Source organism: Danio rerio, chromosome 1 (genome assembly GCF_052040795.2).
Source record: "Danio rerio strain M-AB ecotype USA chromosome 1, GRCz13ab, whole genome shotgun sequence".
Taxonomy (NCBI): domain Eukaryota; kingdom Metazoa; phylum Chordata; class Actinopteri; order Cypriniformes; family Danionidae; genus Danio; species Danio rerio.
In genome coordinates, this window is record NC_141021.1 from 49,937,631 (window position 1) to 49,956,820 (window position 19,190).

Consider the following 19,190-nt stretch of genomic DNA (forward strand, 5'->3'; position numbering starts at 1 on the left):
TTTTTAAAGTGTATTTTCTCCTAAGCCTTTCAAGGTACATCCTTTAAACGTTTTGTCAGATCTTCAGACTGGTCTGATTGGGGTTGCTTTGCTTTTCTAACTGATCCGACTTTCGGTTTTCCCAAAAACGACCCAGAAAATTCCCTTTGACTTAACTTTGGGTCAAACTCTGTGAGCTCATAACTGCATCAGACTAGAGTCTGGCCCATAGGTCCTCATTTAACTCAGTCTAGCCAGCAGCCAACCACTTATGACCTTTAAAATTCCTAGTCAGTCCATAGCAACCAATTTCAGCACCCTAGCAACTGTTCCATAGACTTTCATTGTAAAAGACTCTCATTCGATTATCCTTTGTGAGCTTGTAACTCTGCATCAAACTTTCCTACAAACTAGAGTCTAGCCAGAAGCCAATCACTGATAACATTTACACTTACTAGTCACTCCCTAGCAACCAATTTCAGCACCCTAGTCTCATAGACTGTGACTAGCTATTCTAACACAGGCTAATAAATAACATCCTACTGACAACTTGCTAGAAATATGCTAGCAACATTCTGGTGACATGCTATGCATGCTAGCACATGCTAATAACATGTTAATTCTTGCTAAAATCATACTAACAACATATGTTATTTCATGCTACAATCACATGTAATGACACACAATAAATATGCGACAAAGTCATAATAAAACATATAACATAATGTAGTATGTTCCGATAAATTTCGAATCCCATCTAAGACATGTTGAATATTAGTTTAGCATGTTTCGTTACTTTTACATCCGCGTCACGTAAGCTCATTAATATTCATGAACCAAGCGCAATTTCCTTTTTCCTATGTGCGCAGTGACTCAACTGCGCAGACAGCGGAAAAACACAAACATGACTCTGTGGGCTTTTCAAACTCATTCAAAAATTGCTCGCACAAGCTAGTAAAACGAGCTGAGTTACATGAAGATAACTTAAGTGTACATGTTTGGTTGTGTTTTAGTGTTCGCTGTCGTCAGTGATGTCTGATGGCGGTGAGTCTGGGAGATGATGATGCGGATGAGCTGCCGTCTATGTTGTGGGGTCTGGACCCCGTGTTTTCTTCCTATTGCAGACTCTACATCACTGATATCCTACTGATGAAAGAGTCCAGACAAGTACCCGGTAACGTAAATTCAAACAGTCAGTTCTTGGTCTGTTTAAATATGTTCGTCGGATGTGTCTCACAACACAACTATAAAAAAAAAACTGAAAAGCTTTTATAAAAATTTCCCAAATAGCACACATACAGTATGCCTGCAAGATAATAAAGATTGAAGTAAAGTTGGTCTTACATTCGCTCGTTCGGACATTCTCCAATATAATTTCAGAAAAGTATTGTTTGCTAATTCTAGATAGGGAAATCATATTAGCAGCCAACTACTATCAATGTACATTGTTTACAGTTAATTAAATAGTGCTGCTAATGTTGTTTTGAAGTCATACTTGCATGCAGGGGCTGATTCTACCAATAGGCAGGATAAGATAGAGGTAAAGTTGGTTTTATATTCGCACATTAGTTCATTTAGAAGTCTCTGTATTGTTTACCATGTTACTTTGAATATTCAATCAGAATTAGCCTGCCAGTATCTCTTGAAATCAACATTAGCACTGTTTATTTGACCATGAGAAATGTTGTACTTTGATAGTCATTGGCTGCTAATATGATTTCACTATTTAAAGTTTGCAAATAATACTTTTATGAAATTATATTATTAAGGGGAATATCTGAATGTACAAATATAAAACCAACTTTACCTCTATCAGGATAAGTGGCCTCTTGGGGTCCCAGGAAATCTAACGGCCTCCAAATAAATACATAGAAGTATAACTGATACCTATAAATATTATCTAACATTATTTTCTGTCATATTTTTTACGGTGAGGGTCTACATTTTTAAAAATTTAAATGTAATTATTACTTCTGTGGAAATGTGTCCCCCACCTTTAATCATGGATTAGTCTAGCAGTCAAATCAGTAAAGATTTAGTTTTAAAAACAAAATGGTTCATTTAGTTGGTGGTTCATTCCGCTGTGGCGACCCTGAAATAATAAAGGGACTAAGCCGAAAAGAAAATGAATTAATGAATAAAATCGTTATAAAAGTTTTACCAATCATTATTATTTCGGATTACGATAAAATGTAGAAAAGGAGATGAATTTATTTATATAAAAAAAGAAATTAAAAGTGCATTTTAGAACTTTTGGGCACCATGGCTGGAATTGCTTAAGTCCGCTCCCTGCTTACATGCACTGTAAAAATGATTAGTTACTTAAAGTGAGTAAACCAATTACCTTAAAAGCAACAAAATAATTTAACAAAAATAATGTAAGTTAACCCGTTGTAACTTGGAACTGTTAAACTGACTTAATTTTTATAAATGCTAATAGTACACACTTTAAAAGTCAACTAATCTTTATTACAATGTCAGGCTATTTTAGTATGTTTTCAAATAATTACTGTCATTATCACAATATTACATATTTGGTGCACCATAAAGTCTATAAAATCTGCACTTTATTGCCTGTATTGAATTTAGAAGACACACTGGAGTCTGAAAGAGCAGATTTATTTTGGTTAATGCTAGATATTTTTGCTAGATACAGAAAAGCTGGCAAGAAACTCAAATATAATAAAGATGTATTGGAAAAAAAGTGATTAGTTTACTTTTATTTGCAAAAAAAAAGTTAGTACAATTAGCATAATTATAAATAATAAGTCAACTTAACAGTTCCAAGTTACAATGGTTTTACTTACATTATTTTTGTAAAGTCAACTTGTTGCTTTTATGGCAACTGGTTTACTCACTTTAAGTGATTAATCACTTTTAACTGTGTGCGATTTCAGACTGAATATTCAAAGTATAGTGTGTTAAATACAGGGACTGCTAAAATTAAGGAATGTTCGAATATAAAACCAAACTTACCAAAATTTGTAAAAAACGTTTGGTCTGAAAAACATCTGCGGTGAAGGTCTAATTAATGTCTTTAAAAGGTCTGTTGTATGAGCATTCTGAATTTTAAACATCTTCAAGACTTAATCTAAATGTTAATTTAATGTCCAAACGGAGATGTCTAACTTTAATAGACATAAAATTAATGTAGTAATGGCCACCCCTGCGTAAACTTGCCTCCCCATGGCCACCCCAATATGATTTTCCTGTTGATGTTCTTTCATTTTCTTTTTGGCTTGGTCCCTTTATTCATCAGGGATCGCCACAGCGGAATGAACCACCAACTTCTCTAGCATATGTGTTTACGCAGCGGATGCCCTTGCAGATGCAACACTCCTGCTTTCACTGATTCACACATATGCACTACAGCCAAATAAGCTTAATCAGTTCACCTGTAGCACATGTCTTTGGACTGTGAGGGAAACAAGAGCAACCGGGTGCTCCGGTTTCCCCCACAGTCCAAAGACATGTGCTACAGGTGAATTGGGTTGGCTAAATTGTCCGTAGTGTATGAGTGTAAATGAGAGTGTATGGATGTTTCCCAGAGATGGGTTGCAACTGGAAGGGCATCCACTGCGTAAAACATATGCTAGAGAAGTTGGCGGTTCATTCCGCTGTGGCGACCCCAGATTAATAACGGGACTAAGCCAAAAAGAAAATGAATGAATGAATGAAATGCAGCCACTAGCGCTCAACCCCAGCAGATAAGCTGACTTTACCACAACAATTTCAAGTAAATTCCAAATAAAGATAAAGTTTTTATAATTTATTAGTATTGTTTGACAACGAGAAATGAAACAGGACTTTGGGTTCTCAAGATTGTAAACTATTTATTAAGAAATCGTTTAAGTTAAAATGTAAATTGTGTTTTATTTAATTGAAAACCACAAATCCAAAAAATAAATACATTTTTAAATAATAAATAAATAAATAAATAAATAAATTCTTTGCATTTTAAAATCAGCGTTTCAGAATCTAGTATATTTAGCACCTCCATTTTTTTTGCTGGTTAACTTTCAAGAGTCCAAAATATCAATTATTTTGTGGATGTATTTTGCAAAAAGGTACATCTATAGAAAAAGCTGTTAATATTGTGGCTCAAAAAGGAATATGGATAAATGATATTATTAGGGTCTGTATTGTGAGTGTGTGTATATAGTAATGCCTTTTGTTCAGTTTGTTCATTTGTCTGTTTTAATTAATTATTAAATATTTATTAATTAAATATTAATTAATTATTTTAGACATTGTACAATAAAAGTGTGGAAAAATATCTGACCTAAAAAGTTAAATATTAATATATAAATAACTAATATATAATATTAGTTATATATAATAATAATATATAGTATATAAATAACTAAATATTGATGTTTATATGGTTTGCACATATACTTAGTGAATTCTTGCAATATTTTATGAGTAATTCATTAATCAAAACCACATTATTTCATTTACCAGAAACAAAATAATAAATAACATTACACTGAATTCATTATTTTTGGTGTGCCAGTCCAAGATTTGGTGTGGCTTTATTTGGCCACTCCTAAGAAAATCTTCTGGGGGCACCACTGGCTCCAATATGTTTTTCAGATGTGAAGACAAACATCAAATAAATGTCCCTGTGATGTAAGGTTATGTGTGTTATATTAGTATCGTACTGCAATGTATTGTTTGCATCACTGGAAAAAAGTTCTCATTATTTCTCAGTTTTTCTTCCCCATGTGCAATCTCTAAGTTTATTGTATGGACAATCTGTCTTAAGCCTGAAAGCTCTCAATTGACATGTGTTGTAGGGATTTATTTCTACAAGACACACCCCATCTTCCAGGTGGATGTACTGGGGATTGTTGTTTACAAGCGGGAGAGAGAGGATTTCTACTGCTATGGAGGTCTGTGTTAAAGTGAAAGTAAAAAGTAAAAAAAGTTGACACATTGCAACTGGTCTGACTGTTTGTTTGTGTTCCTCCAATGCACAGTGGATGACAGTACTGGGGTCATTAATTGTCTTTGTTGGAAAGATGAGAAATGGCGGGATCAAGGAGGTTCAACAACATGTAAGTTACCAAATGTGACACTATAAACAACAACAAGTATTATTTTTTTGTCTAAATATTTTAAATCAATCAATTATGTATATAGGAACATATTTGAGTTAATTGGAGGCACAACTGTAGAATAGTATTTAAGGAAAACCTCAAACACACTGCTTTCTTTTGTGACAACATGGGAAAATCAACAAGCCAGAATCAATAAAAAAGCCAAATTACAATTTGCAAAATTACACTTGGAAAAAGAATAATTTTTGCAGACATGTCCTGTGGTCTGATGGAACTAAGATTAAACTGTTTGGGGCATAATGACCAGTGTTACATTTTTAGGACAAAGGGGAAAGCTTACAAGGCTAGGAACACCATCCCAAATGTGAAGTATGGGGGCGGCAGCATCATGTTGTGGTTTGCTGGAGGAGGGACTGGTCCACTTCCTAGCATAGATGGCATCATGAAGAAAGAACATTATGTAGAAATACTGAAGCAACGTCTCAAGACATCAGCCAAGAAATTAAAACTTGGCCACAAATGGGTCTTCCAAACAGACCATGACCCTAAGCATACTGCCAAATTAGTTAAAATGTGCTTTAAGGACATCAGAGTGAAAGCTTTGGAGTGGCCATCACAAAGCCCTGATGTCAATTCTATAGAAAATTTGTGGGCAGAGTTGAAAAAGCTTGTGTGAGCTAGACAGCCAACAAATCTGACTCAGTTACACCAGTTCTGTCAGGAGGAATGACCCAAAATTCCTTCAAACTATTGTAAGAAGCGTGTGGGAGGATACCCCAAAGTCATTTAGGTAATCCTAACGGACCAAATATTGTGAACGTTTATTAATGATTTATCATCAGACATTTTTTTAAAACTGTTATGTTCCTTCTTTAGAGTGTATGTAAACTGTTTTTTTATATATATATATATATATATATATATATATATATATATATATATATATATATATATATATATATATATATATATATATATATATATATATATATATATATATATATATATAGCACTACTAATTCTAATAATTCCCATATCATACTTTTAACACTATTTAATTTACTAGTCTAGCAGTTACTAATCCAGCGCTAATGTTGATATAGGTGGAGATGCTAGCGGATTCCCCAGGAGCTTTAACATTGAGGATGAACTCAAAGGGCTGAAAGAGGCTGAACGTAAGAGCACCGTGCTGGAGATCGGAGACCTGCTGAGGGTGCGAGGGACTGTCAAAACCTCCAGAGATAACAGGGAAATCAAGGCCACCTCCTTCTGTAAGTAAAATCATCAGGGATTTGAATGACATCTAGTTTGTTTTATCAGTTAGAAACTGCTTGTTTGTGGAACACCTGCTGGAGTCATGGTTATTTTGCAGTAATCAGTATCTGTTATTTCTGTGTGTGTGTAGATAAAGTACATGACCCTGCGATGGCAGTGCAGATCTCACGTATGCTGGAACTGCCTCCGCTGTACAGAAAGTGCTACGATCAGCCGTTCAAGATGCCGAGTGATGACCTGGGCTGCACAGAGTGAGTTAAACAGCATGATGGAGGTCTCTGTTATTGTACATGATTTGCTTAAAGTCTGCATGAATGGGAAGCTGCTGAGACTTTTGTTTCAGAATGTTGATGTACTTCCTGCTGAAACAGAATATTGAGTAGTGGGTGGAGCTTTCTTTTTATACATCATTTTCTCATTGCAAACTAACGGTAAGAGGGGCGTGGTTAAGAATAATGGCTGAAGCCATCAAACCGACATCATCCGAGAAGGAAGCAAAAGCAAATGTTCAGAATTTGATTAAAGATTACCCATAACAAATTTTTTTTTTTCAGTGGATCAACTTTACTAAACTTTCCCAAGCTTACAGTATTGGCTTTATTTTCTGTGTACGAGCGGGCGCATCCATTTAAATCGCTTTGGCTCAAGTCTTCCTGTCTCATTCACTTCCATTCATTTTTAGACATTAAAAACGGCTCGTTACATTGCTTGATGTTGCAAACTGATATGTTCTTACTATACATTATTCTGCTTTGTCTGTACAGTCATGAACATGCTCATTTGTAGAGCAAATAGTTTGACAGTTTTCTGCCGTTTAATACTCCTAGTAATTTCATCCATAGGCAGCTGAATCTGAAGTTCTTAAACAATCGAAAAACGAGCACCCTTCCACATTTTAGAATAAGGTCAATTGGTGATCACCAAATGTATTTAACATATTTGTTTTTCTCATTTACTTGCAGTCCTTAATAAAGGAAATCACTTGAATTGTTGAATGTTAAACTAACGATCTGACTTCTGAATGAAACGCAAATTTCTGTTTAAAAAAAAAAATCTAATTTATAAAGATTTCTGTTTGTCTGTTTTTGCCTAATTAATGACAATATATTACTTTTAGCCAGTGCTTAATTTGTGAATTGCGAGGTCCTTTGGAATCGGGGTAACGGATCCAGCATGTCACCTGAGGAATGTAGAGATGTCGCGCAGGAAAGTGGAGAGGGGGGGTGGAGGGGTGTCACGGACGAAGTGGAGGGGTGTCACGGACGAAGGACAAAAGTGAAGAGCGGGGGTCTATCACGAACGAAAGGGTGGGGGGTGAGGCAGTGATCAGATTTTAGAGGTGCCGGATCCGGCATGTTCTGGCACAAATTAAGCCCTGCTTTTAGCTTAAAAACCTTTTGACAAAAGGTTTTTGTTTTGTGTAATTATGTGCGTAAATATATAATTACATAAAATTTGTCTGTTACAATTTGTTGCATTACTGTATATTACTTACTAAGTTTGAAAAAAAGGGATAGTTTGACTAAAAAATTTAAATTCTGTCCTCCTCATCTCATCCTTGTTCCAATTTAAATCCTATTTTAGTTTTTTCTTCTGTTATACAAAAAATGTTTATTGAAAAATTGACTTCCATACGAATTTTTTTCTCACTATGGAAGTTGATTGGTCCCACTAACCAACATTCTTCAAAATATATTCGTCTTCACTATATCTTGTTCAACAGAGGAAAAAAACTCATAAAGGTTTAAAACCCTAAGAGGTAGAATAAATGATGAGGTCATTCTTATCTTTGGGGGGGAACTTAATGCTTGATTAAGGCTTCATATTTTAAATGTATTCTGAAAGGCTTTAAAGATATTTCTGCTTTTATTTTCATTTACAGAGCAGGTGGTTCCTCACATCCCCAGTATCTGCTGTCTCGGGCAGTTCTCATCCTTAAGGAGTTCCTCTTGGAGAAAGAGGTGACCAGGTTTCGTCCTTATGATGTTGAGTTCCTCTTACATCCACTGATCCAGAGATCTTCAGCAGAACAGGTACGGAGCATGAGAGAGATCTGAGTTTGATTCTTTTAAAGAATTTGAGTTTAATTAGTTAGTTTAATTCTTCCTTTTCACTTTCTTGTCCTAATAAAGATGAAAATACCCCATGGGAACAAAAAAATAATAATTATACTGCTCTTTTCAGCCAGATTTATATTTATGTGTTACAAATATTCAGATCGGCAGCATGGTGGATCAGTGTTTAGCACTGTCGCCTCACTGCAAGAAAGTTGCTGGTTTGAGTCCTCACTGGACCAGTTGGCATGTCTGTGTGGCGTTTACATGTTTTTTCGGGATTCACATGGATTTCCTCCAGGTGCTCCGGTTCCCCCTACAGTCCAAAGACATGCGCTATAAGGGAATTGGGTAAGCAAAAATGGCCGTAGTGTAAGAGTGTGGTGTGTGTGTGTGTGTGGGTATTTCCCAGTACTGGGTTGCGGCTGGAAGGGTATCCGCTGCGTAAAACATATGCTGGAATAGTTGGCGGTTCATTCTGCTGTGGCGACCCCTGATAAATAAGGAACTAAGCCAAAGGAAAATTATTAAAATATTCAGATTTTCACAGAAAAACTGCGATGGTCACACTGTTACACAAATAGGTGGCGACAATGTTTTTGACACTGAACAAATAATTCAAGCCATTCTTCAAAAATGCTGATTCATCTCGTTGTGAAACTTGAATTCTTTAAGAGTGATTTGTTGAATAATTATTTATATTTGTTATTGTTTTTGGGCTTCATTATGATAGGATATTAGTTGGACATGAGGCCAATTTGGAGAGAGCGAGGGACGGGATCAGGAAAGGTCCACAACCTTGGCTGTATCTGAAATCATTGCCTATACCCTCATTGACTATTCCCTACATAAGTCCACTAAAACAGCTCACTTAAAGTAGTGATTAAAAACAAGTGGAAGACAGGAGAGGCCTTTTTTGTTTGTGCTTTGCTGCTTGATAAATCTCAGACGGTTTAGATATTAAACTTTAGACCCTGTGATAGTCATTTAAAACACTTGGTAAGCTGTCTATAACCGTACAATCACACCGAAAGCGGCGAGAGCGTCAAAGTAGCCGGAAGTCATTCATTTTCAATGAGAGCCGGCGGCGATAAGCGGCGAGGAGCAGCGCGGCGCGTCTTCGCCGGCGTGAGCGTCGAGGAGAGTTGAAATGAAGTCAACTTTATGGTAATGAGCTATGACGCGGTTCGGCGGCAACCAATCAGAATGAAGATGTCCATCGCTTGATAGCAGTTCAGAGAACACAGACCTGTGAACTTTGGTTCCGATCACAGTTGTTCCCAAGGGTTTGATTATTGCGGTCGCCGGATTTCCAATTATTTACAATTTTTTCCTACAGGAACATACATTAAATAAGTTACTGGCAAGTTACTGATGTTCATTAATGTTATATAAATTTATCTTAAAAAAAATCTCACGCGATGTGACGGTACAAAACAGTACTGCTGCTTCAGGATATTTCAGACATATGGACACATATTGGATAAATAGAGCAAAGCCACACCATACGCAACTTGATCTTCCATTGTTGTATGAATTTGATAAGAAGTGCGCAACATTTTCACGCTAGAAACATGTTTTATGCAGGAATGTAACTGATATGCTGCAACGGCTCCTTTAAATATGAGATCAATGTAGTGAGTTTTTGACGCTCTCGCCGCGGGAGCTGAAGGCAGAGAGCGTTGTCGCCAGGGCGGCCAGAGTGACCTTGGACGCTCTCGCCGCTTTCGGTGTGAACTTACGGTTAGAAATGAAATAAAATATTTTGATTTTTATCATGTATACAAATAATAATTTGAACTCTTTAACAATTTATTTATAAACTTAAACTGGTAGGATTTCATGTCAAACATGGAAATTCATTTGGTGTATTCTGTAGCCATTGAGTGCACACGGGTTGTATTTGCTATTGCGGTGCATTGTAAGAATGATTGACTGCACATTTTGGAACATGCACTAAGGTTTTGGACAACACTACAAATGGCTGCTCCTATTTTTTGTTCATACAGTTGAAGTCAGAATTATTCGCCCCCCTGTTTATTTTTCCCCTAATTTCTGTTAAACAGAGAGAAGATTTTTTTTCAAAACATTTCTAAACATAAAAGTTTTATTAACTCATTTCTAAAAACTGTTTTGTTTTATCTTTTCCATGATGACTGTACATAATATTTGAATAGATTTTTTCAAGACACTTCTATACAGCTTAAAGGGAAATTTAAAGGCTTAACTAGGTTAATTAGGTTAACTAGGCAGGTTAAAGTAATTAGGCAAGTTATTGTATAACGATGGTTTGTTCTGCAGAACATCAAAAACAAAATTAGCTTTAAGAGGCTAATTATTTTGACCTTAAAATGGTTTAAAAATTTAAAAAAAATAAAAGCTGCTTTCATTCTAGCCGAAATAAAACAACTTCTCCAGAAGAAAAATATTATCAGACATACTGTGAAAATGTTGAATAATTATTTATATTTATTATTTATTATTGATTAATTATTTATAACTTGCGTTCTGTGAATGAACGTCGCCTCGTGGTTCCATCCCAAAGAGGGAAGAAATCACTTTCCCGAACTCTCATGCTCAATCTGCCCAGTTGGTGGAATGAACTCCCTAACTGCATCAGAACGGCAGAGTCACTCGCTGTCTTCAAAAAACGACTAAAAACTCAACTATTTAGTCTCCACTTTCTTTACTAATATGCAATTCCCTCTCTGACTCCTCCACTAAAAAATAAATTAAAAAATTACTATTGTTTTACTTCTTACACTTTCTTTACATACCTGAAACCTGCCTACAGCACTTATTCATTGTTGCTCTTATAGTTGTGTAAATTGCTTCCTCATTTGTAAGTCGCTTTGGATAAAAGCGTGTGCTAAATGACTAAGTCTAAATGTGCTTGGTCTGTTAAACATATTTTGGGAAATATAAAAAAAAAAAGAAAAAAAATTAAAGGGGGCTAATGAATCTGACTTTAACTGTGATTTCAAAGAACAAAAAAAGATTACAAATTTTATGAACAAATAATCATATTTTAAAAAAATTGATTAGAGCCTCTAGTAAGATACTATTTGATTTTTTTAAGTGGAATTATTTGTTACGTTTTGAAGAAATTATTATCTCTATTTTAAACAATGCATAACCAAAAAAAAACCCCTGTTTTTCCAAAATCGTGCAGCTATAACATATTCAAAAGATGAACGCATGACGTTATCAAAGTAAACCGTCCTTGTTCAATGTCATTACTCTTGGCTGGAGTGTATAATGGTATGTAGGAGCCAGGAATAACTTGTGGTGGGCACGGCAGGGGGAACGTGTTGTGCTGTTTGAAGGCAGCAGGGAGTGATCATTGGTAGCACTTTTATGAGTCTCCTCTGAGATGCTTCTAGTCTGAAGATTCAAGGACAGCAGCATATGGAGATGAGAAAGGGATATGCTAATGAGATGCCTATCGACACATTCAGAATCAGTTGAGAACGCGCATGCAATATGCATTTCATTGAAACGTTCTTTACTTCTTAAAGCCTTTTTTTGGAGGGATGGGTCATTTTTAAATGATGCATCCCAGAAAGGTGATACATTGTTGGAGGTGACTAATCCTACATGATGCATTTATTTTTATTTTTTTCCTCTGAAGGAGGCAGATCAGCCCGGGACATCATTTGCCACACAAGTTGGAAAACTTCTAAAAGAAACCCTGAGTTTCCTCCAGGACGAAGGGCAAATATTTCGCAAAAAGCGCACCCAGGATGAAGTCTACAACGTATGCGCACACACATACACACACTTATTAGCAAGCATGTCCTCATAATGAAGAGAAAGCTGGTCAATACTACCCCGAGAGACTCTTAACAACAAAGATTTAAAGAGATGATGTATAATATCTGCTTCCCAGACATGCTTCTTATTTCCGAATAGGATTTTTAGAGGGGATTATAAACACACGGTTTAGCCATAATAAGATGTTATGTATCACATAAGCCTCTAAAAACTGCTCTAAAATGTAATTACATTTTTATAATCTTCACTGCTTTAGGTAACAGAACAAGACAAAGATCTTCATATAGCGATCAAGGATGTTTTACGAGAGGATACCAAACGGGAAAAATGTGAGTTGTACATCTATTTATTATCACATTCTTTGGAATACTTGATTCTGATTGGTTAAAGAAGAATGAGTCCTCTGTTGAGGAGAAAACAGAGGTTATTATATTTGGGCCTAATGATTAGTCAAATTGTAAACGCCCCATTTTAGGCAACTTGAAGGAGTTCGGATCACTCCAAATACAAAACCTGGACGCAACATTAGATCAGAACTTTTTAATATTTAAATTTAATACATTAAATTTTAATAAACGTAATAGATTTAATAAACACATTTCAAGTGTGTTTGGAAATAGCTTTTATCAACTTCGCCTTCACTCTAAAATGAAGTCCTCCCTCTCTTTACATTCTCTAGAAATTGCCCTACGTGTGCTTATAACCTTCCAGTTAGACTATTGTAAATATTTGGGGCTGCCTAAAGCCTGATTTATACTTTCGCCTGGTGCCGCATCGCTGACCTCCGCTGACTGCACACGCATCTCACGGAATGGACAAGGCTTTTATACTGGATGCGTTTGCCAATAGCCCCTTTCACACATACAGACAGGTTGTATGTGTGAACAGGTCCTTTTTGAAAATACCGGTAAATTCGTTCTGGCTATTTTCCGGAAAGAGAAGTTGTAACATTACCGGCAATTTGCTGGAATGCTGCGCTGTGTGAATGCAGAAGGAAGATTCCCGTAATAAGCGTGTGCACGTCTAGAACGTGCTGACGTGAGACGTCTGCTTTAGCCAATCACAACAGTCAGACGCATTTACGTCTGCGCGGTTTGTGAGGATAAAAGCCTTTGAATATTTTTCCAGACACATTTAGCTGCTAGAAGTTAGTCAGATCACGTTTATATGTTCTTCTTAATGCCAACTGTGTAAATAATCATCGATGAGATGCTTATGATAAGCCGTTGTTTGTTTACCTTCAAGCTTTGCGTGCGCCTATGAGCGCCTGCACACGCACATATTATGAACATCTCGACATGCGAAAGTGATCCTGCGAAAGTTGTTCACAATATTGATCATCCACAGAGTTTGTAATTTAGTCAAATGTTTACAAATACAAGCGCAGCCATTTAAAGCTCATTTGTGGTGAATGATGTCAGAATTTACCGGTATTTTGGAATGGATGTGTGAATGCTCTTTTCCGGAAAATTTCTGCCTGTGTGAACAGCGCTTTTTAGAATATACCGGTAAAGTCATTCCGGAAATTTTCCAGAAATTTACCGGTATCACTGTGTGAAAGGGGCTGTGATATTCTTTAAAATGACAGGGGGCGGTCAAAAGAAATCCACCATGAAATCAAACGGATAAACAGAGAAGTAGATACCATATCATTAATATTATTAAAGATTTTTAAACTAATATTATAATATAATTATTATAATATTATTATTTTAATAAATTATTTTAATGATTATAAGGATTTTTATAACCATTCAGTTTATTAAACTGTCAATGACAAGAGAACATGGGTTGCTCTACAAATATTTTTTTATTATGGCAAGAATGAAAGCAAAAAAGTACAATAATGGTCCAACATTCTGATCATTATCCCCAGTAAAGCCTAGAAAAACAGGGCATCAGTATATTGTAAACCAATAGGTTCAAATATATTCCTTTCTAGTCATCGAAGAAATAGTTTGTCACTAAATTTTAGTTTTATAACTATTCAATTGTTTTAAATTTCAAACTCTAATATATACATCGGTTATTTACAAGTTTCTAACCACTTATAAAATCTGTTTAATGTGCCGCTCATTGTGTTGGATTGTCAATAATAGAATAAAGTTATATTAAAACCAAGCACACCCTTGTTTTTCCTGTGAAATTCCCAATGAGTTTAATGTGTCAAATGACCCTTTTCCTATTGAAAAAACAAAAGTTGGATCCAAGATGGCCAACTTCAAAATGGCCACCATGGTCACCACCCAGCTTGAAAAGTTTGCCCCCTCACATATACTAATGTGCCACAAACAGGACATTACTATCAGCAACCATTCCCATTTTATTAAGGTGTATCCATATAAATGGCCCACCCTGTATATAAATGAATCAAACTTGAACTAAAGAGAAAGTTCACACAAAAATGAAAGTTCTCTCATCATTTAATCACCTTTTACTTAAAACTGTTTGATGTTCTTTCCCCTGTGGAACACAAAATAAGATATTTTGAAGAATGCTGGAAACCTGTAACCATTGATCTCCATAGTATTTGTTTTTTTCTACTGGAAGTGAATGGTTACAGGTTTTCAGCTTTATTCAAATTCTCTTTTCGACTATTCAATATAATAAAGTAACTCAAACAGGTTTGGAACCACTTGCTAGCGAGTAAATAATGAGTACATTTTCAATTTTGGGTGAACTATACCATTCTCATTATATCATTATAATGAATGCTGAATTATATAGTTGATGGTTGTCTCATTATAAATTTATTTATCTAAGCATTGATTATTTTAAAAGAAACCTAGGTCTTGTTAAACGAATAGAGGATTGGTCTCGTGTTTCTTGTTTTTGCAGATGCAGAGAAAGGATGCCATGTCCTTCATATACTGTCCAGCGTGAGGCAGCGCTACAGCCAGAATCTGAGTCGAGAGGTGCTGGAGGTTGCCCTGACTTTCTTAGAAAGCAACAGTGATATTATAAGCACAACAGAAGCGCACTACATTGTTCTGTAGCATCATATTACTTGAAATAATGCCATAAAACAAAATCAAAATGTTTCAAAAATACAATCATGAAGATAGACTTTTAACAATGTATAGAATCCTGTTTTTTTACAATTAATAATTAAAGACGAATATTTATTATTTGCTTGTTGCTTACTTTTCTCACTGCATACTTTTTATAGGTAATTTGTTGTTATTAGCAATAAACGGGAGTTGTTTAGAGAACTGCAACCAGAAGCATATTGTTTGTTCTTTCACTGCTTCACATGTAACATAAGACAGCGGTTCCCAAAGTGAGGGTCGGGACCTCTCGCAGGACAATGAGGGTGGGGAGGGGGTTGTCATTTGGTGATTTCCAAAAATCTAATTCATTTTATTAAACTATTAGAATTACCATTGCTTATTGCAAACAATAAGCTCTGTGTTCAAACAGAGTTCATCACACTTGATCCTGGTTTATACTCGATGCGCCCACTAGTTTGCTTGAATTGATGATATGACATCATCGTGGAGTTTGCAGAGGTTCGCTTTGGGTGCGCGCGACGTGATTTCGGCTGGCGGAGTGCATGATTTTTTTTTGAGACTTGAGCTAACTGTGTGCGCTGCGCCGCGTTTGATTTGAGTTGAATTTGAATAACTTTGAAGAGATTTTGTCTGAAACGGGTACGACTGTACAATCATCTTAATGATCCGTGATAGAGATAACCAGATGACCAATAATTCTTGGCTTAAAATTGCAACAGCAGTGGGAAATGAGGAGTTTTTCTTAAAAGGTTTGGAAAAACCTGAGGAATAAGTTTGTTGAATCTAAAAAGAGAGGCCATGGAAAAAATGGAGACCCAGGTACACAATTAAAAAATATGTTTTTCCACCATTTATAGCTTTTACACTAATATATTACAATTTTGAATTTAAAACAATGTAACAGCTACAAAACTGTAATTAAAGAACAAATATTTTCTTTGATAACTGGAAATGAATGTTTGAACCTATCGATTTAAAATAAATTGACGCCATGTTTTTCTAGGCTTTACTGGTGATAATGGTCAGAAATGTTGGACCATTATTGCCTTTTTAGCATAAGTAGAGGACAGAAACTAGTCAGACAGCAATGTGTGAATTGTGGACTAAATCTACAAAACATCTGTATTTTTTAGTAAGTGTGCTTTTTTTTGCTTTTATTCTTGCCATAATAAAAATATATATTTGTAGAGCAACTCATGTTCCCCTCTCATTAATATTTTAATAAACTTTATTAGGTAAAACTGGGCAAGATATACAACAAAAGCAAGTAATGCGTCAAAATTTGATAAAAAAAATCTTGAATGGTTATAAAATGTTTATAATCATTAAAATAATTTATAAAAATTCTAAGAAATATTTAGTTAAAAAATCTTGAATGATAATGATATGACGTAGTTCTGGAAACTTTCTACTGTTTATCCGTCTGGCTTTACGGTCAGTTTCTTTTGATCGCCCCCTGTCATTTTAAAGAATATCACAACGGCAAATGCAACAAGTATAATAGCCTTGTCCGTTTCGCGAGGTGCGCGCACAGTCAGCGGAGGTGTGCGATGTGGCGCTAGGCGAAAGTATAAATCCACCTTTACACGTTTTATCTAACTGGTTAATCCTCACATGAAAATACAACTTTTAGCACTTTTGGACCTTAAATGCAAACGCTAGAATTGACAAGCTAGGCTATAAACGGATTACAGTGCCTTCGGGGCGCTCGCCTGTGACATCAGCACACCCTACAGACAACTTTTCAAGCTTATTATTAGAAATATGGTCCATGACAAAGATTTACTCTGTTGGTTTATTATATTATAATCCACGCTATATATCATAAACAAATAAATACACAAAAACACATCTGTAAACCTACGTGCCTTTTGCATGTGTTTGAACACAGAGCTTATTATTTGCAATCTTCGAAAGCCTATGTGAAAATCCTTTAGAGATTTTTTCGAGGGCACCAGTTTTATGCTAGTAGCCGATTAGCCCACAAGGTGTCTTCATCATAGTTCCTTCACTCTAACATGATTTTTGGGGGGTGAACTATCCCTTTAAATGATTGGTTTGAAACTGTAGTTGCACCCAATGACCAGAAGAAGTCACTATGATCAAATAGATACGTCACTGTCCATGAGATGAGCACATCTGTATCTATACCGCGTTCAGGTCTATTTATGCCCAGCGCCTGTATGTATGAGTAACCCAAATCATCACGACCCCTGTTGTTAGTTATTTCAGAAAAGATGACTTCTACGCGCCGCCTGCAGATCTTCTGAAAACCTCTTATACATATTAAGACTACATTCATATCTATGGAGAGTTTATCTTGACTGTTCTTATCCATATAGTCTTGATATTCTACATTTCACTGCATTATTTTCTATCACAAACTGAACCAAACAAACGATTCTCTGTACAAATCCAGCCATTGTCTCACTTACCAAGCAAGACAATAATATGAACACAACACTCGTTTTGTTCCCCCTGTAGAGGCTCTTAAACTGCAACAGAGCCCTTGTCAAGAAGCCCAGCCCCATTGCCCAAATATCCCAGTGTGTGCGCGCGCTTCCTGCCGAATGGACTTCGCGGTGAATGCGCTCCGGCCTTTATGACGCGCGCCGCGCTCACGTTTGAGGAGAATCCCCGACTTCAGACACACTACAAAAGAGACGCGCTTGCTCCTTTTATGACGCGTCGATCCGGATTCCAGAATGTCACTTTAGAACGCGTCTCGATTCGAATTCGAATTCGGCTGGAACGCGGCGGTCACAGAATCCGCTCTGCGCTAGGAGAGAAATGGATACCCGGGTGATCGTTTCCTGCAGGGGGATATAAGTTTTGCCTCGTTTATCACTCGATATTCGTATCTACATTACGTCAAGGGGGAATAAACGGACTGTGTGAACGGCCGGGCCGGGGGGCAACAATCGTTTGCATTCACTGAGGCGATATTCTCCGCTCAGACGTCTTCGTGACTGCCTGTCCGTTTATTCTGACCACTAACGGTGCTTCCGAAGCCTCCGTTTTCACAATGCAGTTCCGGACAGTTTTGGATGTAAAAGTGGTGGATGTGGAGAAGAGGAGGAATCCATCCAAACATTACGTGAGTTGGCTACCTATTCACCTTGCGTCCTTCTCGAACCTGATGCTGAGATACAGATAAAGAAAGACGCATCTGGATCACGATTAAGAACATTTCTGCGACGTCGTGAACGCCAGATACGTTTGCGTTGTCCTCTAAAAAGTATGGCCATTGTCATTAGCAGAGATGAGTCAGAGAGTTGCTATATGTTGTTATTTTTTATTGGAGGATAATGCACGTATAAGCCATACATACATCTGTGGTGCATGAATGAACACGGCTACAGTTTATTATATAAAAACAGTACCATCAAACAAAACAATTACAGATTGAACCTTTACAAGCTCTACTCAACCATACCCACTTTACTTGACATTAAGTGGTGGATATTTGCCTCATAGGATTATTCATTCATTTTATTTTCGGCTTAGTCCCTTAATTATTCAGGGGTCGCCACAGCAGAATGAACCGCCAACTTATCCAGCAAATGTTTTACTCAGCGAATGCTCTTCCAGCTGCAACCAATCACTGGGAAATGGATTGTGTGTTGTTAAAACTTAAACACATCATTCATTAATCATTACAGAATTGAATGATCACTTTTCTGCAGGTAACATCAGTGTGCGAATTATAAATTGAGGATCATGGGGGTCAACTGTTTCGGTTTGTGTAATACATGCTTCAGTCATTTATGAATTTATTTTTAATTTCATCTAGTTTATTAATAACACTTATTTAAGTTTTCTTTGTTTTGAGGGATAATTGGTGTATTCTGACCTACTTTTCTGATTAGCTACACTGTAAAAAAAAATCTGTTATTTTATGTTTTTTTTTTTTTTTTTTTTTTTTTGGCAGCTGGAAAAAAAACCTGTAAAATAACTGCTCTTAAATTACAGACATTTGCCATAAAATAACAGACGGTAATTTATTTTACCGTTATTATTTTATTTTTTTTAAT

The 19,190-nt window shown here is 36.1% G+C and overlaps 2 protein-coding genes across 10 annotated transcripts in view; both read left to right on the plus strand.

Moving 5' to 3' along the window:
- Positions 1 to 860: 860 nt before the first annotated feature.
- On the plus strand, positions 861 to 15,363 carry stn1 (STN1 subunit of CST complex). Of its 2 annotated transcripts, XM_087235315.1 has the most exons (10): positions 861 to 891; positions 993 to 1,153; positions 4,779 to 4,874; positions 4,962 to 5,039; positions 6,146 to 6,313; positions 6,448 to 6,568; positions 8,200 to 8,350; positions 12,003 to 12,128; positions 12,402 to 12,474; positions 14,984 to 15,363. In XM_087235315.1, the coding sequence occupies exons 2-10, from the start codon at positions 1,018 to 1,020 to the stop codon at positions 15,139 to 15,141; spliced, it is 1,107 nt and encodes a 368-aa protein (XP_087091441.1). In that variant the 5' UTR covers positions 861 to 891; positions 993 to 1,017; the 3' UTR covers positions 15,142 to 15,363.
- A 2,338-nt stretch (positions 15,364 to 17,701) lies between these two features.
- Positions 17,702 to 19,190, plus strand: part of sh3pxd2aa (SH3 and PX domains 2Aa) — a 168,043-nt gene continuing 166,554 nt past the window's right edge. For all 8 annotated transcript variants that reach the window (XM_087236051.1, XM_087236055.1, XM_087236048.1 and 5 more), the window contains exon 1: positions 17,702 to 18,253. In XM_087236051.1, coding sequence (XP_087092177.1) covers positions 18,182 to 18,253 — 72 coding nt within the window. In that variant the 5' untranslated portion in view covers positions 17,702 to 18,181. The remainder of the gene's footprint in view (positions 18,254 to 19,190) is intronic.